Source organism: Calypte anna, chromosome 5A, assembly GCF_003957555.1.
Source record: "Calypte anna isolate BGI_N300 chromosome 5A, bCalAnn1_v1.p, whole genome shotgun sequence".
Taxonomy (NCBI): Eukaryota; Metazoa; Chordata; class Aves; order Apodiformes; family Trochilidae; genus Calypte; species Calypte anna.
Genome location: NC_044251.1, coordinates 21,039,378 through 21,064,028, shown reverse-complemented (window position 1 = coordinate 21,064,028; position 24,651 = coordinate 21,039,378). Strand labels below are relative to the sequence as shown.

Genomic DNA, 24,651 nt, shown 5'->3' with positions numbered 1-24,651 from the left:
TGCTGGCTGTGTGCTAGGCTCAGCAGGACTCCTTTATTCCACAGACCTCCCTGTTCACAGTACTTGGCCCCACATCAGGGCCTAGGTAGCCAGCCACCACCACAACAATTTGATTTCTCTTCTTATCAAGCTGGCAATTAACAAAAGAGCTGACGATTGCTATATTGACTGACTGTAGGTTCTCTTTTTCTATCTGCAGTATCTCAGCTGAGGAAGGGAAGGAAGAAGGGTGGGTTAGTGGTATTTATTTATCGCTACGCCATGTTTTGTGTTTGTGTTGCCAGGGGGGAGCAAAGGGTGATAATGGCCTGGCAGCCCTTGGACATCCAATTTCCCTTATCAGGCCACTGAATAGAAAAGAGGCCCCAGGCCACATTAATTAACAGATACCAATCAGCTGTCACGTGTTGTGTGTGCAAGGTCTGAGGGGAGCAGTGGGTGGGAGGGAAGAATCAATAAACCATTGGGGAGGAGTGCCAGAGGGAACAGCTAAAGAGGAGTCCACGCTACTGGGGAGAAGAGCTGCAAATCCAGCTCCATAACTGCAAGATTGATTCCTGTACAGCATGGGAACAGTACACAACTACTCTGTATAGCCTTGCACCTGGTGAATCCCAACCCTTCCTTGGCTATGGGTAGTTCATGGGTGCTTCATCCTTTGCCTTGCTCTTCTGTGCCTTGCCTCCTGCAGTCAGTACTGTGCTGTCCCTGAATGCAGCTTTCCTGACTGAGTCCAACCACTCTCACAGTCTCTAGCACCTCGAATCTCTCCTTGGGACACCCTCCTAGCTCTGATCATGGAGAACAGCCTAGCATTTAGGCTACTGCCACTGTCATGTGGCCTTCTTGCATCTTCATTACCCAACTGGATTAGAAAAGGGTAAATTATGCCATTGTCTCACTGCAGTCTGCTAACAAACTGTTAAAGATTGAGCAATAGTCATGCAGTAGAGTGAGAGGATTCTGGACAGACATGGCGCACACTTTACTGCTAGAGAATAAAATTTTAAAAAATTAATTATTTAACTCTAGCAGTAGCCTCCACATCCAGCGTCTCTGTTAATCTTTCCCAGAGGCAGTTACAGCAAGTGGGAATTGCACAGGAGAGACCATGTTTTACCCTGTGCCAAGGAGAACAGAGAAGTCAGCAGCAATTGCTCTACCTGCCTAGGAAAGCTCCCTGCCCAAAGCACTCCAAGACAGCCAACAGCTCTAGCTCTGGCAGACAGGGGTGAGGGGGGAATTGCTGTGATGCCAACCCTGTCCTTGAAACATCTGACAAAATTGGGATCCACTTCCTCCACTGTTTACGAGTGTAGAATGCAAGGGCTGGAGGACTGTGTCTGTATCATTGCAACCTGCAGAGATGAGAAGATCACAAAACCTGGGGTCTCCCCTGCTAAAAAACTCAAGATCAGGAAAGGTAAATGCTAATTTCTGCTGTCGAAAATCACAGGCTTGCTGTTACAGATTTGTAACATTGCAGAACTTCTGGTTGTGAAATTCAACTGCTTTGCCATCCAGCAAGGATCCAGCCCTTTGGAATTCCTGAGCTGTTCAATGGCACAGCATCCAAAAAGTGCCCTTAGTGATCTGTTTCTTGCAGCTTCTGTCAGGTCTTATCCTGAAAGGTGCTGAGTGCTCCACTGCCATTTCTAGGTTTCCAGAAGAGGAGCCTCTGTCTCTAATAAAGAGCTGCATGCATGTTTCCCTCCTTCCCAGGTGCAGGTTAAGAAAAGCTGCTTTTATTTGCAATCGCTGATGTGACATTAAGGTGGGTTTTTTGTGTGTATGATTTTTTTTTTCTTTCTATTTCAGTGGTTTGGCAGTGGGAGCTCCCAGAATTAAAAAAAAAAAAGTCACATAATTTGTGGCAAGTGGAGTTCATAATCTGTTAATTTATTATCATTTCTGTCATCCTGGAGGGCCATTAGCAGAGGTAATAAAGGGAGATGTAATTATAGGATCTGAGGCCACTCCAGACACAGCTGCTGTCACTCCACTTGCCATATTTCATTCTGTGCTAGTACTATCGTCTTCCTAGTGAGAACAGCACAACAGCTACCTTGGGAGAACCTTCGTCATCACCTCTCAAGAGAAGTCTTGTCTCCTTCCATAAAGAAACACAGAAAAGGTAGATGTTGTTCAAAGGCAATTAGCCTTAGGGTGAGTAGTGGGGTGGGGGCCTCATACAGAAGGGGACAACTCCATAATGGCTAAGCATGGCTAGTAAGGCTATTGAGCTAATAACATTTGCTAAACACCATTAAATCATGCTTTCTTGTTGTCATAAGTGAGTGTCTTTAAGCTTAACTGATTTTATTTGCTAACACTGTGGGGCAGAAGTTTGTGCCAACACCTGGGATCCTGAGGGGTTGTTATGACTTTAATGTCACACAGTTCTTTACCAATTCCAGTGTAAACACAAGGTAGGATTATGTGACTTTTATTCCTTTATCCACCTCTCTCCATCCAAGAGGTCATGCACACATGAAGCAATGTCCTTGTTTGATCAAAATCCTTGGAAGACAGAAATACAGAGAGCATGGATAATCTAGACACTTGGCAGCCTCCTGGCCCTGCCCTGCTCTGCCCCCTTGCTGCCTGACTCAGTACGTTTCATACTTGTTTCAGAAGTAGGGGGTATTTTGTTCCATTTTTATGAACTATCTTAAATTATGTTTGTTTCTTGATACTGTTGACTTGTGTAAGAATCCCTGAGCTCTCTTTTGTACACACAGTCCTGTTATAACACTGCTGCTGGTCTGAACTGTGTCAGGCTGATGGCTGTCACTGTGTTACAGGGTTTTCAACAGGAAAGACAAATACACAGGGAAAACTGAGATGATGGCAGGTATGTCTTGCCTGTCAGAAAGGCACATTGCCCTTTCACATTGCAGCTGTAATCTCTACTCTATCCCTGTTCTGGCAGGCTGGAGAACCTGTAGGAACTTGGAGTTGAGCATCCCATGCTTGTTCCACAGCCTCAAGCCAGGGAACTACAGCGGGGCACCCTGCATGAACAGAAATAGCCAAGGTTAGATCAACAGCACCTCACTGGGCAGCTGTAGCAGCTAATAGCATTGTATTAAAACCATTCAAGTTGACACCCCAAGTACTGGGTTAGTAGAGCAATCCAGGCTGAGTTCCCTAATCAGTGGTGTAACCCCACTTGTGATGAATCAGCCCCAGATGGATTCTGGTACTAGCGATGGGTGTAATCCCCGCAGCTATTGCAGATCTCATGTAAGAAGGGCACCACTGAGATTAACCTCTATTCAGAAACATTGTTCTGAAAAAGTTTCTCCTGACTTTATAGTCCTACCACATCAATCCATATTGCCTGGGACCACCAGCTCTTGAGTCACAGGAGAAATAATCCCTCTGAAAAGAGAGAAGCAGCCACCAAAAAGCAAAAAGAGGAGCTACAAAGAGAAGCAAAATACATTGGAGAACTATTCTGTCTGATCATTCATGCTAAGATGCTTCATGAAACAACTTAAAGCCAAGAAGCAAAGCAAGAGAGCACAGAAACATTAAGTGGAAGACACAGACAATGTAAAATATAGGTTAAATCCTGTAGCTAAGCCTCAGATACTCTCCTGAGACAAGGGAAGGGGACAGAAGGCAAGAGATAGCAGTAGTGAGCTGTTCACAGTGAGCATCTGAAGCAGTCTTTGGAAAACAGCCACAAAAACTCCAATGACATTCCCTAAATTTCCTGGCCAACTTTCTGCACACCCAAATCCAGCCTATTGGTTTTTGGGGGTGCAGGGAACTAAAGAGAGGAGGCATTTTTTGTTTCCAGTCCAGATCTTTGTTTCTGGAACTCCCTCGAGAGCCACATCAGCTCATTCAGCATAGGTCCATCCTACCTGCTGGAGTAAGATGTTTGCTGTGTCACTCAATCTCAGGCTCAGTCATTGGTTACAATCACCTATGCTTCAGAGACTAGTCACACTGCCAATAAGGTGTCCTCATTATTTGTCAGCACAGAAGCCTGGAGATTGATTGACATGTGAATATGCCCATCATCCAAATGGGACTTGCTCTGTGATTAATCCAGTATGACAAAAGCTTTCCTGAGTTTGAGCAAGAATGCTCACTACAGACAGTGTGAGTATCTGCCTTGTCATTAGCAGGGAAGTCTCGTGACTGTCATAACACTTTTTCACAACAGACCTAGGTCATGGTGATGCAGTGCAAAATCACTAAAGCCCACTGTACCATCCCAAGGGCTGTTTCCCAAGCTCTTTTGCTGTGCCACTCCATGCCAGGTACAACTGAGAATTTTATCATATTCTCTTGAAGCCTTCTGCATAATCCCAGAGCACACACACATACAGCCATCAATTTATGCACCTATATCATAGACTATATTGGAATTTATTACCAATGAGAACCCATCACAAGCAGTTTTCTGTGACCGTGGTTTCCATCCATCATTACACCTAAAATCCTTTTTGAAGACAAAACTGACAAGCACAGTGACAAATAATAGCTCCATTTTCTATTCACGCTTACATCCTTGTAATTCCTCCTGTTTACCTGGGATGTGCTTTGCCCAGCCAATGATCACCACCAGTTCCCTGTCTGCTAGGTCACAGAGGGTTGTCAGGGCTTTGATGTCACTCTCTGGCATGGTTGGATCAGGCATGGCATAAATCTTCTCTGGCTCAGCCACCAGCAAGTGGGAGACGATCTTGGTCACTGCACATTTCAAAGGAGAAGTTGCTGTTGGATCTCTCTTGGCATAAAACAGTAAAGAGTCATAACAGCCCTTTCTAGAAGGACCTTCCTAGGATAAGACATGACTATAGATGCCATAGGACCTCAGAAATGGTTTTAGTCACAACAGAGGAAGACTACACTGAAGATACACAAGCTGAAGTGATCTGCCTATACCAAACCAGCTCTGTACGGGGATGACAAAAGGAGGAAGCTACTGTAAGGTTGTCAGCCATTGTCTCAGGAAGGTCCAACAAGGGGAGGAGGAGGCATGAAAAATCAGTAGGCAGGATGTGGAAAAGTTCAGAGAACTACATGTAGTATGAAAAGAGAAATCAGTATGGGACCAGTTTTGTTAACCTATCTTGGATAAAGAAAAATATCAGACTATCACTCAATTGGTTTACGTAATCCTAAAGGTCTGATATTTAATCCTAGGTAAAATGAATACAGCACCTGAGCTGTACTTTAGACATAGCTAATCTACCTCTGTATGATGATCATAAGGAAAAAATCCTAGTGCTTGTGACTGATACAGGAATCAGAAGTGACTACTGCTCCATTTTACATTTTAAGACACCAATAAAAAGAAACATGGCAGTTGCTCAAATTGCTGCAATCCAAGACCAATACCTACGTGGCTTTTTAGCTGGGGGAGGAATCTGTAGGCTCAGGTAAGTGCTACTCTCAGAATCCAACCTCCTCTTGTATTTCTGACGGCCTCCACGGACTCGATCAAGACGAACACCTGCAGGTAAAACAAGATAAATCCTCATGATTCCTTAGTGCCACAAGGAACATTGAGATGCATATCCTAAAATTTGTTAAGTAAGATGTTTCCCACACTCCAGGGAGCTTTCCTCTCCCAAACACTTGAGATCTTGGCTGAAACCAGCAATCCCAATACCAACTAGACAGCTTCCAGCTCTAAGCATGCTGCTGTGAGCTTTACTTTTACTCAAAACATTAATGAAGACAGAAATTAACCCATTCAGACTCTTGAATCACTATCAATCTCATGGGCAAATGAAAAGCTTCAGACCTAAATGCCCTCTAGATGATCTTGCTTTTAAAAAGAAATACTTTAAATGTCAATCAAACCCGCAGTTATAAAAATAAGCTTTTAGATTGTTCTTAAAAATGAGAAGTTAAATGTTCTGTGACCTTTTACTGTTTATATATGAAAAAAGTGACCTACAGCAAATAGATTACGAACTATGAATACAACAAAGTTGTTTTCAGCCTTGATCAAGTAAGGCATCTGTAATAAAAGTAGAACCCAAATAAATAGAAAAAAACCCTCTACTACAGTAAGGCAATGAAGGGAGACACTGAAGAGTTTCTTGCAGCTCTTTCAAAACAAAGTGAATCAACCTGCAAATAGCACATTGAAAACAGTTCCGACTCACTAGGAAACACTAGTGACTGTCACCATGCAAAAATACCAGCAGCATCAATAGACATCAGCTGAACTGCTGTATCAGTACAAAATGCAATATTTAAAACAAATAGCAACAAAAGCCTTCAATATTTGTCCAATTTCTGGACAGTCATATGGCTTCTGGTAATCAGTTCTTGTGGAACTGGAGTAATTCAGTTTTGCTGAGAGAAACAGCTTTTGTGAAATAAATTCTCTCACAAAATAAATGTTGGTGTGTCAAAACAGCATAAAATTTTGAATTTACACTATACAAGTAATTACTTAGAAACACACATGATTTTATCTATGCTGATCGTGTGAACCAATTATGTGATAAACTTACTAATCACATTGAACCATTAATACTTTGCAATCAATCCACTGCATAAACACAAACAACTACAAGCAAACACTCCAAATCAGTTTTGAAGTGATGCTTTTTGAACCACTTGTACACCTGAAAGAACCTGCTGACAAACATTCTGCCCCAGAAAGAGGCACATGCCTGACAAACACTGTATTTCAACGCCACATCACCTTACTATGCCATAGAAAAGAGAAAGCTTTTACTGTAGCGCTCGTACAAACTCTACTTGCACCACATGACACTGTGATTTGCCTCAACATCGAGATCCTGATCCTCTTCCTGGATGCAGGAACCAAACAAGCTTGGCTGGCAGACAGCACCAACAGCCCTGTGACTGCCAATGCCAAGCAGGCCAGCAGCACTGAGCTATGCTGTCTGACAGCAAAATCTCTCTGGAAGTAGCAACACCCACATGGAGTGTGGCATTACCTGTAAGCAATGGTGTGCTGGGGAGAGAGGCTTACAGGCATGATGTTCTTAATGCTATATAGCTGCTTCCTCTTATGAGTCCTGAGGCTCCCACTGAGCAGGAGAAACAGGAATAAGCAGGTCTGGGGCTCTCCAGAGCAAAGGAATTGCTGCTGCAAGTGGCTGCTCTGGAAGGATGGCAGATTTTGGAAGATGGAGAGAAAGACATGAAGCTGAATAAGTGAACTCAGATCAAATCAAGTAGTTTCCTTCCCCTGCCCATGTTTCTGACTCTGTATGGAGAATTCACTGAGATCCCTAGGCATAAGTACTACCTTTCTTCTCCATTACATGGTAGTGTTTCTGAAAATGGTGCCCATTGCTTCTTATACCTCCATTCCCAGCAGCAGGTAGCCTGTGAGCAAGACTCCTTCCTGGGAGCCCTAGTGTGTTCCAGAGAATGATTTCAGAAAGGCCAGCCAGCGAATTTCAAACCTGAATTTATCTAGGGAGATCTCTTTCAAAAGAAGGGCCATGGGGGAGGTTCATTCCCTCACACTAGTGAGCATGATGTCATTGGTGCATGGAGACACCATTCTCAGCTCAGGAGAAACCAACACACATCCCTTCAAGATGCTTTCATTGTGCAGTTTGATAAGCAGCAGCAAAGGGGCTAGGAAATGAGCTCATTTCATTCTCCCAAGGAGAAGCATGCCATCCTCCAGTGCTTGGCAGAGGGATGGCTGCACAGGTTGCAGCAGTATTAGGGACCCTCAATCAGATTATAAGGACACAAAGGACTTAAGTGCATTAAAAAAAGATAAGAGAGAAGCAGAGATTTACCCTCCATCCTTCTTCTCTCTCTGAGCAGATAGAGGTCTCTTTGCCCAAGGACTTTGGCTTGTTAATTTTGAACAAGTGCCTGTCCTCCTCTTGTTCCCCATCCTGTGTGACACTCCTTGAGGCAAATGTTTTCAATCAGCATTTGCAGAGCCACTGTTCTACTGTCGTCATTGCTCCAGCCGCAGAGCTGGTGAATAGGCTGACCCCTACATCACTCATCCCAGAGCCCAATGTAGAGTGCAGCAACCTGCAGATGCTACAGCAAACAAAAGCATTTCAACCCCTGAGTCCCTGGCTATAACACTCCAGACATAAGCATCAAGGAAAAATCCCTTCCTCAAAGATCTGGCAGCCTTATGGGTCATATGTAGATGGAAGGAAAGGGCACAGGCAAAAATCAAGACCTGGTGCTGAGCTGGTATATTCAGGTGGCTGGTTAACACCTGCTGTTCTACTTTGATTTCTGCAGTGGTTGATTTTAAGATAGGCAGGCTGGTTACAACACAGATCTGAGACGGACACTAAAGGGCACTAAAACAGAGTGGGGAGGTACAGTAGGTGAGCTCAGAGAAGCATCATGAAGGAAAGCACTCAGCAGTGAAGAAATGGGGCAGGATGTAAACTGAGGTGTGAATGGAAATGACAGAACATAAGGAGAAGGGAGATGAGAGAGCATGGGCCAGAGCAAGGCTGAGTGGTACATACACGGTAATCCCAAGGGTGGATTTCACACCAAATGTGCAGGCACCTGAGATTTAACTGCAAGGTGCAGTAGCCACTTACAAGATGCAGCTGGGCCATGCTGAAGACTCTTACACAGGACTTGGTGCTACAACCTGACAAGACAGCAGCAAAAGAAAGCTGTTGCCTGCCAGGTCTTTCACAAACCCATTTCTCACACTGGCTGGTTTCCAGGAGACAAGGCACTGATCCTACAAAACCATCACCACCTTAGGCACTCATGGACAGCCCTTCTTGACAGGATCAGCAAAAAGTGAGGGCTTACATGAACCATGTGAGATGCAACAGTATGGAAAAAGTTTGGGAAGTACCACCCCCTGATAACCTACCTTTCTGGCAGCTGCATCTTCACAAATGAAGGCTATCTGTGCTCAAAACAACCCTCCTCTCCTCTGTGTTGCAATGAAGTGCTGCTAGTCATTGAATCTTGTGATGTTTTGAGGACACTGTGTAAGTGTTCTGTCATCCCATCAGGCCTAGGGTTGGAGTTGACCCTGGAGTCCACCATAGGGGCTGAGTTCCAGCTCACTGGCCACACGGTCTCAGCTCCCTAGCCTGCTTGATTGTTCTCTGACCTAGCAGAGAGGAAGGCAGGGACAAGACCTCTGCAGGCTCAGCATGCTGCCTGAGGTAGGGATGTCAGTTTTCTAAGCATCCTGTGGGTGCCACTCGTGTTCCAAGCACTCTTGCAGAGGGGTCTGTGCCAGCACCAAGCTGCTGCAAGAGGAGCTGATCTGCTGATCGGTTCAAGCTCCCTGCAGTTCTCTGTCACGCCCCTCAGAGAGAGATGTCTGCCCGACAACTTCAGGATCAGATGTCCCCTTGCTGACTTGATAACATCAGGCTTTGGGGTTCTTTTCTTAATGGAAGTAAAATAATTCCAGCTTTTTTTAAAAGCTGGACCTAGGCCGAGTGTCGGAAGTAAAAATAGCAGAGTATGCAGAGGTGACAGCACAGAGAGTCAGGTTTAGTTTCTCTTTTATTTTATGGAACTAAAAATACTCTTAAAAGCTCTGTGAAGCTAAGTCCTGGCCAGTGGGAAATGCAGTCTAGGGCCAATATCAGCTGTCGTGTCAAATTACCAGCCTCACCTCACTTTCCATCAAGTCCTGTCACATGCCCATGAATTGATAGGAACAGAAAGATCTATCTTGCCAGAAGAGCTAATGGAGGATCCAAGCTACAGGATTTGCATGGTACAATATGTGTTTAGACCAAGAAGGATACAGTCTAAGGGAACACAGGGCAAGTGCTAGCCAGGGAGTGAGGCTTGCAGGAATACTTTTGCTGAGCTTTTGCTAGCAAAGTCCCTAATCCTTGAGCAGCAGTTTCCAGATCAGTGCAGCCTGCTTGGTCTCCCCGGGTCTGAGCTGCAATGTGCTCTGCAGCTAACAGATACTCTGGCAGTATAAAGAGTGGCACTGCCTAAGGGAGCTGGAAGATGTAGGCTAAGAGCAGAGAAGAAAGGAAGGGAGAAAAGCTGTGCCCATGGTGTTTCTTACAGAATTTCCCTCTCCTTTTTTGCTCTGAACTTCAGGAAGACAACAGGATATGGTGATGGGATAACTGAGCCAGGAGACCTACCAAGGAAATAGAGAACAGCGATAACCTTAAAAGTTGGCTTGCCAAGATGAGGAAAGCAATAGACTACAGGAAAAATAATCTCTGTCTAAAAAGACTGGAGAGGCTGCAAACTGGTTAGGCTCTCTTGTTAACCTGGAATTCTGATACAGGAAGGGGAAAGGACTCCTTTAAAATATTAGACTTTTATACTGCAGTAAAAAGAGGCCACCCATAGTGAATCTCCTGGTAGATGGCTGGTATAATCACCCAACTCACTGGAAACATAGAAAAGGGATTTGTGAGTCACCAGTCAGCATGGCCAGAAAAACCTAGTGACTGGCATGGTGCAGGGCAGTGAGCCTGGGAGTGACACAGCGGGAAGGTTACAAGGGCCTACAGATTGATTAGACCAGTTCAAGCAGGATGTTGCAGTCTGTTCCACCTCCACTTTTGCAGGGATATGTTAGTCAGGTAGGAAACCTTATTTGCTGTCTGGAGTCCCTGGAGCCAGAGGGACAAATTAACCCTGTGATGCCTTATGATACCTTGTACCAGAGGTTGTCACATGCCTTGGATCCTTGCTCCTCACACACAGGGACACACACAGAGCATGTCCCAGGTGGCTGGTCCAAAGTACACAGGATCTGGCATAACCCACATAGGTTGCAAACCAGTTCTCCTCTGTCAATGCCAGCTGCATGGCTGCCAGCTCTGCAGAGTTGTCTCTGCAGCATTACTCATTGTTGCCTCTCAAATGTATGGATTCTTTCCTGTGTTGAGCCCATCTCACCTGGACCCCCAATCACCCTAGAAAATCATGAATTAAGAGGGCTTTAATGGCAGATGGGAATAAAGAAAACCTCAGTATCTTTTTCAACTCTCTGTAATAACCTCCACACCTATGCTCTCACCCTGTGTTCATGGTCCACACAAATGTCCTTTGATGGCTTCCCTTCCCAACCGTCTAAACAGTCTGAAGGCAGGACAGCAGAAGTTACCCAGGTTTGCTATGTCACCCCTGGCAGCAATGCCTTCACAGCAGCAGGCAGCAGGGCACTGTGTATAAGGAACAGAAGCAGGCATGTGGCTGCCAGGAAAATATGAGGGGTGCCTTTCACAAAAGGACCTAAAACATGATAAAGGCCACACCCTACCGACTTTCCAAGAGGTAGTGCTTAGAGCTAAATCCCCAGAGGGATGTTTTTTGACTAGAGGAACCTGCAGCCCTGGTGTAATTTAAATCACCTACTTTAGATTTTCATAGCTCCCTCCTGTGCATCTGGGCTGCCCTGACAGAAAACAGAGAGAAGCAGGCAACTCCACATCCATCTCACCTGGCCAGACACTTACCTGAGGAGTGATGACAGATATTTCTGTCTATTGACTACCAAGGGAAACCCTGCAGGGTCAAACCAATGCTTTCTCCAGCCCAATTTTCTGTCTATTTAGGTAGAGCATAATAGCTTTTTGAAACAAGTGCAGGAGCACAAACATGGAGCAAGAACCAAAGTTTTAGATATGTGGCACAATGGAGAGGCCCCCACCATTGCAGAGAGAGGTGCATGCTTGTGATAGAAGTGTCCATGGGTGAGGGAGTTAGACACACCAACACAGTGTGCTGCTGCTTTGGACACCCTCTTAAAACAATTCTGCTTGGGCCTTGCAGCCTTGAAGTGTCACCTAAAGCCCTTACTTCAGTAGCAGCTTTTCCAACAATAAGAACTAGTGTACACTTATTATTTAATTCTTAAATTAGAACAGCTGTGCCAGGCAATTCTTAGTAAAGACCCTCTCAGGATACCCTGCAGCTCAAGGGCTGGCACAGTTTTTGAAGGTGAGTCAGGGGAAGGGATTGAAGACTCTTGACAGAGATGAGTCACAGGTGAATGTAGATCACTAGAGGCTGTGAAAATGTTGATGCACATGCCTAAAATTACCATAGAGCAGTCGGAAATGCATTCAGTCCCACCCTACTCTCGCTCACCTACGGTGTTGTCAGAACTGCCTAGAAGCTTATAGTACAACAGTTGGAGTCTAAACAACTCTGGATGGTTTCCACTTTTATCAGCTTCCTATTTTCTGTATCTGTTAGAAAACAATAAGCACAATTTCTGGTGACAGTATGCACAAGGTGTTTATCACAAAGTGTACAGGGGATGTCCCTACAGATGAAAATTGATGGAGTCTGGACTTCGTATTTTGTAGAATGGAGATTTAGTTAGGCTTGTCAAGAAAGTAGGCAGATTAACATTTCAAAATACATGGGAGGAATCATACTAAAGGGATTCATAATCTACTGGATATGGCACAAGGTATGAGGAGGGCTCTGGATGCACCAGTCTTACAGCCAGGAAAGAGGCAGTAGCTGCTGTCAGCCCAATGTGCACTTTGCAGACAGCCTTCAGTTTGTGGAATTACCATTGCCCTATGAAAGGCAGCACATGCTTGGTGTCACAGCATCACCCAGCCCAGCTCCAGCCACAACAGAAATGCTCGATTCACACCTTGCAAAATACTTGGATGTGGATGATATAGATATCAAAATGCCACTCACTGCACCTGGAGATCCTGTTTCAAAGGACAGGGGGTTGCCTGTCTGTTTTTTAAACACAGGAGAATTTTAGAAAGAGAAAAATAATTTTTCATTCTCTTTTTTTCATTTGGATGCCTCCCATAGTGATATTTCTGGCTTCGGCTGGAGGCAGAATACTCTATAAATACAAAGCCATTAAATAGCATGCAGCAGCAACCTGATCAGGTCTGCCTTTTAATTTCCTGACATGAGCTGGCCACTAACCCAATTACCCAGAATCCCCGCAGGAGCCCTCATCCTTCCCAGGAAGCACAAAGCAAGAACCTGAGCATATTGCGGGGATGTCAGCTGAGCTTTCACTGAAATCAAATATCTGTTTGAGGACACATGGTCTTGAAGCAGGGATGGGGGCAGGAGGAAGAGGCTGCTGGAAGTGATGCTCCATTGAGATTCTTTCACTTGAAGGCAGAAATGAAACACAATCCATTTGGTTATGTTGCTGAAAACAAGTTCTGATGTTAAGTCAGTTATCTGGATTTTAATGAAGGATGAAGGCAAAGTTACTAAGTACAAGTAGTTCAAGATTGCCAGTTCTTGGAATCCCTTGTTTAGATACGAAATGACTGCATCCAATTTATAACATCACAGACCCAGGCTGGCCCAGGGTGGTTTATTTTCTTGGGAAACATTTACAATAGCAGCCACTAGCTGGTAAGGGAAACAGCAGAGTTAGGACTAACTATAGAAGTTATAGAACTTCCCTCTAGAAGTAGGGAAGCTGGCTACAGGGTTCCCTTATTAGCCAGAGTCTTGAACAGGAGATAAAACAAACTGATAAAACACTGATAAAACTGATAAAACAAACAAAAACAATTCTGAAATCTGGAGATTGCAGGCTCACCATCCCTGAAGTGGGGACCCACCCCTCCAGCACCCACTCAGATGAAGGCACTTAAGAAGCACAAAGGTTATCAGGTTTTTGCAGGTTCCAGGGAGACAGGATTTTCCCAAATACATGGAGGACAAAAGGGAAAGGGGAATAATTAGGAGGAAGATGAGAAGAATGAACTTTGTGGCTCTCTTCTGTTCACTTCTCATTCATATTTCACTACCTGGCTATTCCAGCAATTACTACAACAGAAATTAGATTAAACAGTTGGGAGTCCAAAAGCATGAGGGATTTGTAACAAAGATCTTGGGTGCACTGTTGAATTTTTACATGTTCTCTAGCCTTTCTTATGGAAATTCATTAGAAACAAAGGAGCAAAGCCTGGGAAAAGAATGTTTGTACTTGGGATTACAACACCAGAGCAAATATGTCTAGGAAGAAAGAGAGTCATATAGATAAAATAAAACGTATGCCTTTCCTGGATAATTGCCTAACCTCTCTCTTGCAGCTGAACAGCCTCCTTTTTCTGTGTCTAGCTCAAGACTATCTTCCTCTGCCTTCCTTTCTTGCATTTGTAGATGTTCACCATACAAGAAATAGCTCCGAGCCAGGAGGCTAGGCCAGAAGACAACTTGCACACATTCAGTGTAGGGTGAAGCACCTCATTCAGGGCAGCTTTCCTATCCTGGGAATTCCCACTCCTGATTTTATCACAAGAAATGTATGTAGATTTGGGGGACTACAGAAATACCTTCTACTTTCTGAAATAAGGTATACCTGATCTAACATAGGACACATCCCCAGGGCCTTCTCAGTCTTTGCCCTCTTTCTTGGAAGCTGAACAGTGATGTCTCCAAGAAAATGAACAGAAGAAAAAAATAATTGAAGAAAAAGTTCTGCTGGGCTTCCACAACTGTAAAGGCCTGAATGCCCAGACAACAGCTACTTCGCTGTTTGGTATGGTGTATGGTTTGGTATGTCCAGTACTGCCTCTCCTCAGTTTGCCTTTCTGCCATTTCCACCCAAAGATGAGTTCTGTAATGAGAGGCCTTGACATCCCATTGCACTCTCCATGAGCAAAAGGAGTCGTTCTTGAAGGACTGACTGTGTGGGAGGCATCCCATTCTAGAGCATGCGAACAGCCTGAGGATGAAGGAGCAGCAGAAGTGAAGTGTTAATAACTGACCACAAATCCCAGTGCCTATCTACCTGTGCTGCTCTGGGGGAAGGCAGGAGAGGGGGTAGATGTCATGAGTGAATTGAGTCTGCGAAGAAGCTGAAGTGGGAGGAAAGTGGTTTCGTTTTCTTTTTATTTCTCAATATCCTACTCTCTGATTAAGTGGCAATAAATAAATTAATTTTCCCCAAGTCAAGTATTGCCCATGACAGTAACTGCTGAGCAATCTCCCTGTGATTATATTGACTTGTGCTTTTTTCATAATATTTTCTCTCCTGCCTTTCTGAGTAGGGGGAGTGGCAGGCACCTGGTGGCCAGCCAGAGTCAACCCACAACACTGACTGACACATAAAGAAGGACTGACATCACTGTCCTCATCATGGTGCTCTTCTGCAAAGTGATACACAGGACTGTGACTTCAGGGAGGCACCAGAGGTGTGAGGTTGTATTTAACCAGACGATGTCCAAAACCAGACCTCTGAGCCCACTTATACAAGCCATGTTTCAACAGAAATTACATCTACCTCTTGAAGACCAAGAAAATTGTTGCAGAACAGAAAGGCCATGGGTGGCTACATTGTGAGTGGCAAAGGAATATTCTCCCTGAAACTGACAAGATTTATGGAGGTTTTAAAAAAGATCTGCCAAACCACTGAAATTTCTTTCTTCATCATTCAAGAGACCCAGAGGGATCTAGATCTACTTTGTAGATGCCAGAGCTCAAGAACTACACTTTGGTATTGTGGGCACAAACCTCCTTGCTGGGAGCAAAGAGAGGTGATGGGGTGGGCCAAGACAGGGATGCCCAGCTCTGAACAATGCCTTTCTGTAAGCTGTAAGGAATGTTTTCCTTCACTCTCTATCCTCCATGACCAGGCAAGTACACAGATACTGTTTTCTCCATTTGGAGACAGCAGTACCAGAGGCTGCTCAGGCTTCACTGATTTTTACAGAGCAGGGGGCTGTGATTCTACTGGATGAAGTTGTGAAGACATTATTCCATCTCCTGCTGCTTACAGGCTGGTGTTTCAGCAAGGCCAAGAGCAGCAACATGCACATTTTCTGGGGATGGTGCCTCTTCACAGGAGCACTGGGACTGGAGTCTGCTGGAATCCCGGACTCCAGATTCAGCAGCTGCCTATCTGAGCCCACTAGTGAGGGGCTAATTAATGCTCTCCTGGGGCACACTCCAGATGGAAGGGGAAAGTGAGAGACAGGCAGCCAGACAGGCCAACATCTGTGCCACTTGGGCTCCGTAGGCAGTTTTCTGCCTGCCACTTTTCCCAGCAAGTCTCGCCTGCCCTGAAGCGTCACACCAGGAGAACCTGAGACAGCAAAGCTCTGGTGTTCATGCAGTTCCCTTGTTGCAATGCATTGATTGGAGCTCTTTTAAAGAAAGTGGCCTGGATATCTGAGACACCTATTGATTTCTCCATTGGCTGTCTTCCTGCCCTGATCCTCATTCACTCACCATTGCCTGAATAACCCGCACTTCTGTGTTAGGCGCAGTCTCCTTATATCTTAAAGGGCTGCATTCACAGTTGTTTGCCCAGATGCAGCCCATGTAGAGAGAAGAGATGCCTGGTGACCCTCATCTGCACTCTTCAAAGGGAGGGCCTTAGTGTCTCCTGTGGCATCAAGCTGAACATTTCAAGTGTGCAGCAGAAGCTTGAAGTCATGCTCACCTGTTTTTGCCATCTTTGAATAGTGGGGCCTTCTGCCTGAAGAGCAGGCTAACGCTGCAAGACCAGTGGTCAAAAGGTGATATATACATTAGTTATGACAACAAGAATCAGGAATATATTTCCTCCCTTAATGAGAAAAAATCATGATGCTTTTAATTATGTTCTAATGGAATATCATAATCTCATATCCTTCTTCAGAGGAAGGATATTTCCTCTACCCAGAAATGTCCCTACCAGGTCACCAGCCCAGTGGCAAGGATATCAACAAGAAACTTGCCAAGGGAAGAACTTGTTTCTAGATCTTGCCTTTAACCATAAGGCTGTTCTTCCCCAAGCTCCTGGTAACTGAGCAGGTGATTAGCCTGGCTTAGCAACCTTCTGCCATGGATGAGCCTAAGGAAGACAAGAGGTACATCAAGGCAAAGCAGGAAAGGAAACTACTGAAAGGAAAAAAGAAAATCATAGCTAAAGTATCAAGACACATTTTGCCCTATTGAGTGTTTGGACACTGTAGAATAGTCTTTCTGGGGAAACAAAGACACTGGGGATTTTTAAAAACATTTAAACTACTAGAAATGTACAGCTGGGAACACTCCTGCTGTAGCAGAAGAAAGGTATGGATGGGCTGACAGGATGACAGATCTGAGCTAGAAAATACCAATGAACCTCTTCTAATCCAAAATCCCCTGTCAATTCTGCATTTTTGAGCAAGTCAAACAATTATGGATTTGTTCTTTCCAGAAAAATCTGGCTTCATTGAGGCCAAAGACTAAAACAATTTTTTCACCCTTTTTGAGTTTTGCTTTTAAAAATGTGTATCGATTGAATTATGCATATTAATACTTCGTGCTTCCACCAGGCTTCACATAAAGCTAACTAATTGCTCCTCACAATCTTTTTGCAAAGCAAAGCGGTATGACTTTTATTTTTCAGCTCAGGAAAAAAGCAGAAGAAAGAGAAAAAAGGATGCCTGCCTAATGTCACTTTACCATCCTGTGTTAGGGCACAGAAGTCCTATTTCCAGGTTGCTAGTGTGGTTCCTCTCTGCTCCTTTTTATACTGTCATGCGATCTTGCATCCCCCTACTATCAATAAATCTTTATATTGTATATTCCACAGCTCTAAATATTATGGGCAGGACGACAGATACACAAAGATCAATAGCAAACCACCCTTCCCCAGTGGCTTTAATGATGCCAAATCAATCTGAGTATGAATAACTAAATACACTTCAGCACAAAAGCAGCCTTAGAGTCAAATTTTGGTTTGCCAGGAGTTGTATCCCATGGGTCTCAAGAGTTCAGGCACAGCACGGTGTGAGTGAACCTACATTTCTTTCTAGTCCAACTCTGGTTTGGAAAGAGTTAACCGTTTCCACACAGTTTGGAGGCTGAGTCACAAAACCCTCCACAGAACCCTGCTCTGGACTGTGCTGAACTCGCAAAATTGATCCTGTGACTCTGGTCCCCCAGCTGCCCGCTCCCAGAGGCTCAACTGCTTGGATACTGGGCAGCAGAGGCAGACATCAAGCCCAGACCCATGCTGCTGCTTTCCAGTGACTGGAGAGCCACATCAGGCTTTTAAGGTTGTTTTATGAGATTCATATGAGCAGGCTACTGTGCGTTACCAATCTGTGCTCCCACTAAAGCTAGTGTCATCAGTGTGGACTGGTGTGGGAGTATGGGGATATATCCCCTCCCTGAACTAACATGTAGAGAAGCAGGTTTCCAGAGGTCCCTCTACGACTGCAAAAATAGGTGCCTTCCTCCCAGCAATGGATCAAGATCCTCCAAGTCTACGCTCTCTACACCTAGGTCAGGGAGGGCCAGACTACACAAGGCTGCATCACCTCCCCTTGGTAACTGGTGTGCTCTAGCAGGAAGATATTTAACCAGAGAAGCTACACATCCATCAAAGAACAGGGTTTAACATCTAATCTACATTCTTAACAACACTGGCTGCCACCAACTTGTCTCTCAAGAAATGAAAAAGCCTTAGTGCAAAGCAATGCACACTCAAGTGACATTGTACAATTCATCATCAGCTGCTATGACAATAGGACCTGCAAGCAAGCTGTGTGCTGGCTTCTTGGTTCCAGCATACAGGACTTGAGCAGACTGCAGCCCACTGCTGTTCCTCGCAGTTAAACTGAGGAGACCATGCTCTGCCAGGTACAGCAATGCAGAGAGTTACATGCAATGTTTCTCTTTCCTTTCCCCTCCTCCCCTTGATGCCTCTCCCAGAGGGACCCAAGGGAAGCAAAGCTTTAAAGTCAATCTATAAGAATGTGTTTAATTGCTGCTGAATTCCCTGTGGTTCACCTTGAATGGACAAGGACTGGGGAGGGCGGTGGAGGGTGGAAAAGCAGTACAAGAGAGAAGCTGAACACTGCTCAGAGAGCACAGAACAGATCAATAGGCTGAGCTCAGCCCCATGCAGGGCTAGGAACCCACAGCTCCCAGCCAAACCTGTGCTACTCACTGTCTTCAGAAAGTCTCCTCAGTAAGAATATGGGCAGACCTTCGTTGCACACTGTGACATAGCTCTGCATTAACTCCAACCTTCCCTTAAAAATCCCAGCCAATCCAGTCATGATCATTCAAGAGCCTCTCCTCCCCAACACTGCATAATGACCTGGAAGGCAAGAAAAGGAACACCCCCTAGCCTGGATTTCCTTTGGGAAAAAGAAAGTCTGGCACAGATAGTTTCCAGTTATTTGTCAAATTTGCAAGTGCTGGAAGTAATATGCTGGCATGAGGGTGCTAAATATAACTCTGTCCTCTCTGGACTGCCCTCTTGGTGAATGCCCATGCACTGACATGCTCTTCTTACAAAGCCTGTAAAAAGATGACTTCAGAAAGACAAAGAGGGCAAGTGTGTAGTTACCTAGGATATCCAGCAAGGCATGGAGTCCCAGATGGAGACAGAGAGCAATTCTCAGTCTGACTCTGTCTTACCTTCTTTTAGCATCCCCACTTTGAGGCACTTCATGAAGCGACAGGCCTGACAGGACTTGCGCCTCCGTTTCGTGATCTCACATTCATTGGTGGCTGGGCAGCTGTATTCAATGTTCCCTGCAATCAAAGACAGAGATTGTCACCTATGAACCACATTCTCCCCACTGATCCAGGGATAGGTCTAAATATTCCCACCACCATCAGTCTGTATATGCTCTAAGTTTTCTCAGTCATTTGCACACACTCTGGGACCACAGCTGGCTGATGATGGCTTACTAGAGCACACTGCAGAAAAAAGCAATACTGCTTTAAGTATTGGGAGAAACCTGTCCAGGGGACTGACTACAATGTTGGGCTTTCCTGTACTATATGTCCAGCAGGCACCTCGTCATCCCTTGTGCTGCATCACCTATAAGCTGGCCTGTTCCCTAAAGTCCACAGCTGAGAGTGGGAGCTCGGACATTAGCAGCATTCCCCTTGCTGTCAGTCTTGCCACCTGTCCTTTCTTGCCTTGCTTGGGGGATCAGGTAGCTCAAAGTTGGCATTTCCTCCTTTGGTTCCTCCTGCCAGCTGGCATACTACAGCTAGTAAGGAAGCAGTAAGTCTGGATTGAGAAAGATGGGTAAGAGGTCCAGTAAAATGAACACAGGCTCTCTATGCAAATCTTTCCAGTTTTTCTTTATTAGTTCTTATGCACCTGCCTCTCACCCCTCTGCACAGAGCATCAGTATTTCTTCCTCATTTCCTTTCATTTAGGATCACCTCACAACACTGTCACAAAAGAAAAAAAGAGGGAAAGCAGTGTCCCATGTTTGTTTCTGGTCACAGTGAATTTTATTATAAGCCAAGAATGTCATTGAAACATTGACATGAGGGTCTGATATGAAGACAGAATTATGCTGGATCAAAGTGTGATGCAATGATTACTTAATCCTAGAAGACAAAAAAGAGAAACAGCTGCCTCCATCCTGCCATTCACTTTGGAGGTAGTGTTTCTGAAGAAGGCTATTCAATGTTTGTTGTGGAGCAGGACTGAAATCCAAGCTTGACAGTGATGCATTGACAATGACAATCTATTTAAGGAAGTCTAGCTACTGCATAAATCAGGAACCTCCAAAAAAGATTTCTAAGCTCTTCTGTTTAGAAGAACAGAAAAGTTGGTTTGATGGTTTAGAGCAGAAAATTCAGATTCAAGAGTTCACTCAGAGCTATAGGGTGGAGTGTAGGTAAGAGCTGAGACAACATACAGTATGGACTTTATATAACATCAGATTAGAAGTTGAATTTACAATTAAGTAGCTCTGGGACAGGACTTGATTTTTGTTCTGCAATGGATTTCTGTGTTCTTTCAGGACTCCTTCCTCCTCCATCTAAAGACCAACAATCTGACATCTACGAGTCTCCAGGGGTGATTAGACCTTGGGGCTATTCAAACAGTTGGAAAGCCCATTTGGAATCTGAATGGAAAGACGGAGCACAAGTTCAAGAGGAAGAAAGCACCATTTGATTTATCTTACTATGTCTGGCCCATGCTGGGTGAAACCTCCAGGCACATAAATCTTTAGGCATCCAAACCCTAAAGGTGACCTGCCTGCTAGTTATAAACCTTCTACTGCTTGACTCTTGTTTTGTCAAAAGACTTACAACTTTCCCTTAAGCTCCAGCCCAGCCATCCCATTCCTCACTGTTGCTCATTTGGCCCCAAAATGCAGTTTGTCTGTAGGAGCAGAGTGTGCTGCACAAGGTGTTTCCATTCAGACTGTATTTCATCATTGTGCAGCACCTGAATTTCAATAACCATCAACCTATCAAGGTTCTCAGAGAGCTGGAATTGAGATTCAGGTTTGATTTCAAGGTAATAAACAAACTCCTGCTCTAGACACAGAGCTCCAGCACACCCATGAGTATGGAGGCCCTGACCCCATGATCAAATACTTGCTGTGCCTTACACAGGAAGGAACAGAGCAGGAACAAACCTGGGATAAAAAAAAACTACAGTCCCACTTTGGACTTAGTTTCAATGCCCACCTTCTTCATCGGAGCCAGGACCAGTGCTGTAATCATGACTGTTAAGAGGAGCAGTGGCAGAGGAGGGTGGGCACCAGGCAAGCTCCCTTTCCTGGACTGGAAAGCAGTGACCACCATGTAGTGAAGCATCCACCTGGTTTGCACAGGTGAAAAAATACACCCAGCAATGGTGGGATGATGTTCTGTTGAGCAAGTCTGATTGACTTTCACACCCTGTGCCCTGTCTGAAGGAAGAAAGCAGCAGCAATGTGTCTTACAGCCCTCTCTACATACACAAATGCTAGAGATGAGGCCCACTGTACCCTCTTCACACAACACAACGCTGCCAAAGTTAATGGAGCTTTATGTCAGTAGCCAAATATTGCTCTGTGCTGCAGGGACTGAGAGCTATAGCTGGGGGCAATACCAGGGAAGGTACAGTCGGCACTACCCAAGCAGAACTTGCCCAAGAAAAACTATGGTTTCTAAAATTTTAACAAAATTCTCTGACTTGTGTGTGTGTGTGTGTGTGTGTGTGTGTGTGTGTCTCAATTTCTTTTATGGGTCCTGGGGCTGGCTGCCAGCACAGTGAGCTGCTCACAGCTCCCTGTAATTTCTGTAAGTGCCCTGTGATAAAGTGATGAGATTAACTCATAAAAATTCCAGCAGCCTCCCAGTGGCTGGCGGTCACATCACCAGCTCAGCTGCCAGCACAAGGGGCTCGGGGAGTGTTTCCCCTTCACTGCAGCAGCTGAGGTGCACAGAAGGGTGCACATGGACAAGTCTGTATGCAAGTATAAAATCTGAGCCAAGTCTCTGTGTGTCATAAACTGCAGATTCTGTGGCCCAGGATGAAAAGGCAGGAAATGGGATAGTCTAATAGACAAGGCATTTCTTTGAACTGTTGTGTAACAGAAGAGATTTCCTTGACTTAGATAATATTAACATTCACTCTGAAAAACTTGCTAGGAACTCACTGGTGCCACGACAGAGGATTAACCTGAAAAAAGTCTTAAAAAAAGAAAAAGGTGATACGTGACTACATCAGAATTTGGATTTGTTCTGTGCCTTCATATATGGCCTTAGAGGGCAAATCACTTCCACTCAGTGTCCTAGTTTGCTCATCTCTTAAATGATAAGAGCATCAAATCTGCCTTCTTGGGAGATCATGAACCTTGATTCATTAAGGTCTAACTGTACTTTAAAGCCTTTAGATGAGAGGCTCTAAGAAAGAGCCATGGACCACTGAAGTGACAGATCAATTTTTTGATGTTGGAGAACTGCAGAGTCCCACAGCTTTAGTATTCTGTTCGGTTCCAGGACCCTTGCTACAAGAAAGACATCAAATTGTGGGAGTGTGTTCAGAGAAGGGCAACCAAGCTGGTGAAGGCTCTGAAGAACAAGCCCTGTGAGGAGAGGCTGAGGGAATTGGGAATGTTTAGTTTGGAGAAGAGAAGGCTGAGAGGAGACCTTACTGCTCTCTACAACTACCTGAAAGGAGGTTGTATGGAGGTGGGTGTTGGCCTCTTCTCTCAAGTGAATAATGATAGGACTAGAGGAAATGGCCTGAAAGTTGCACTAGAGGAGGTTTAGACTAGATATTTGGAAGATTTTCTTCACTGAGGGAGTAGTCAGGCATTGGAGCAGACTGCTCAGGAAGGTGGTAGAGTCACCATGCCCCGAAGAATTTAAAAACTGTAAAGATGAGGCACTTCTGGCCATGCTCTAGTGGGCATGGTGATACAGATACTGAGAAATATATTTTATTTGTTCATTGGGGGTGTGTTGACAGTTGTATTTGGTGATCTTAAGACATCTTTTCCAACCGTAACAATTCTGTGATTCTGTAAACATCAGCACCATTGGTTTCCTCAGGGTGGCACATCTGGCTCCTGCTCCGTGAAAGAGCACCAGACTCTTGCTTGCACAAGGATGAAGGAGATGGACCCAGCATCTCTCTGCTGGCAGCAAGTTTGACTTGTTTGATACAGAAATACTTTACTGAAGTTCCACAGGAAAGATACTTCTGCACAGAGTTCTCTATAGAGATGTACTGAGGTAAAAAATCCCACAAGTCTAATAGAGTTGAGTTGCACTGGAGATGGTTTTCTGAATCCAAGTGCTAGAGCTGTGAATAGTAAGCAGCACTCAGGCACTAGATCCCAGGAATACTGCACTTCCCTGGTTATGCTTCAAAAGTTTTTGGAAGCTCAGAACATATCCTGGTTTTTGCCTGTGAACTTCCCACCTGAGAAGAAGCAGCCAGGTTTCTGAGGACAAAAGTATAGGACAGTGTCTGGCTACCATGACCACTACTACAGGGACACAAAACCTCCTTTCTGCATCTCACAGACCCTTTGCTGATTCTATAACTGGCAAGGCTCTTCTGGTCAGCAAAACAAGTACATCCTCCCAACTACCTCCCCCTTCCCAGAAGCCACTCTAACCACTGTAATGACAACCACGAAGCCGTAAAAGACTATGGATTTGGTTACAAGCCTGTTATAAATCCCCACAAGTCTTCTGAGCTTCATTATCCACATTCTAAGCTCCTTATTTGCGTGAGGGCATTTCAGCACAGCAATTGTGTTGCTACACTTGGAGTTTGAAGCTCCCAAGACTCAAGCTAGGAATGCACAGATGCAGGCACTTGGCCTGATACATAAAGCTGCCTGTTCAGAATATGATGGTAAATGCATCTCTTCCCTCTGACACTCCACTTACCAGTTCTCCCCAGTATCACTCCTTACAAGTCTGTTGTATCACCTTATGAGTTCCAAGCACAGAGATGATTCGCAAAGATCAGAGAGGAAAATCCTAATTCAACTTTATTTTGTTGAGCTGTAAGCTTTTATTTTTAATTAATGGATCATTTTAGAAATAGCCTTAATTTTTGCTTTTTGAAAATTAAAAATTGAGGGAGGATAGTTGTACTCAGGACTATGCTGAATAATAAAGGGCTCATATTGTTAAGTAGCACTGTTACTAGTTCACATTCAGAACAGGTAAAACTACCTACCAGTTGTAATGACTAGTAAAAAGAAAAAAAAAGATAACTACAATATAGTTGTTTGATATATAATGCACTACATACTAAGCAAATCATTAAAAGAATAGAATAGAGTTGGATTTTAAAATTGTGACTTGTAAGAAATTTAGTATTTACCTTTGTCCTAAATTTGGATGAAAGGATTATTTAGAATTTCCATGGAAGAGAAACTAAAAAAAATTTAATGCAGAAACATCCAAAACCCATTATATTTCATGTAAGAGACAAGTTCCTTTACATTTAACTAATATGAAATTATTGGTTTTAAGTGAGATCTCCTTTAA

General features: G+C 44.4%; 1 protein-coding gene across 3 annotated transcripts in view; it reads right to left on the bottom strand.

The window, feature by feature from the left end:
* The window catches only part of ESRRB (estrogen related receptor beta), a 122,722-nt gene that overhangs the window by 10,272 nt on the left and 87,799 nt on the right, over positions 1-24,651 (bottom strand). For all 3 annotated transcript variants that reach the window (XM_030451780.1, XM_030451779.1, XM_030451781.1), the window contains exons 3-5: positions 19,312-19,428; positions 5,366-5,476; positions 4,549-4,710 (exon numbers count right to left, since the gene is read on the bottom strand). In XM_030451780.1, coding sequence (XP_030307640.1) covers positions 4,549-4,710; positions 5,366-5,476; positions 19,312-19,428 — 390 coding nt within the window. The remainder of the gene's footprint in view (positions 1-4,548; positions 4,711-5,365; positions 5,477-19,311; positions 19,429-24,651) is intronic.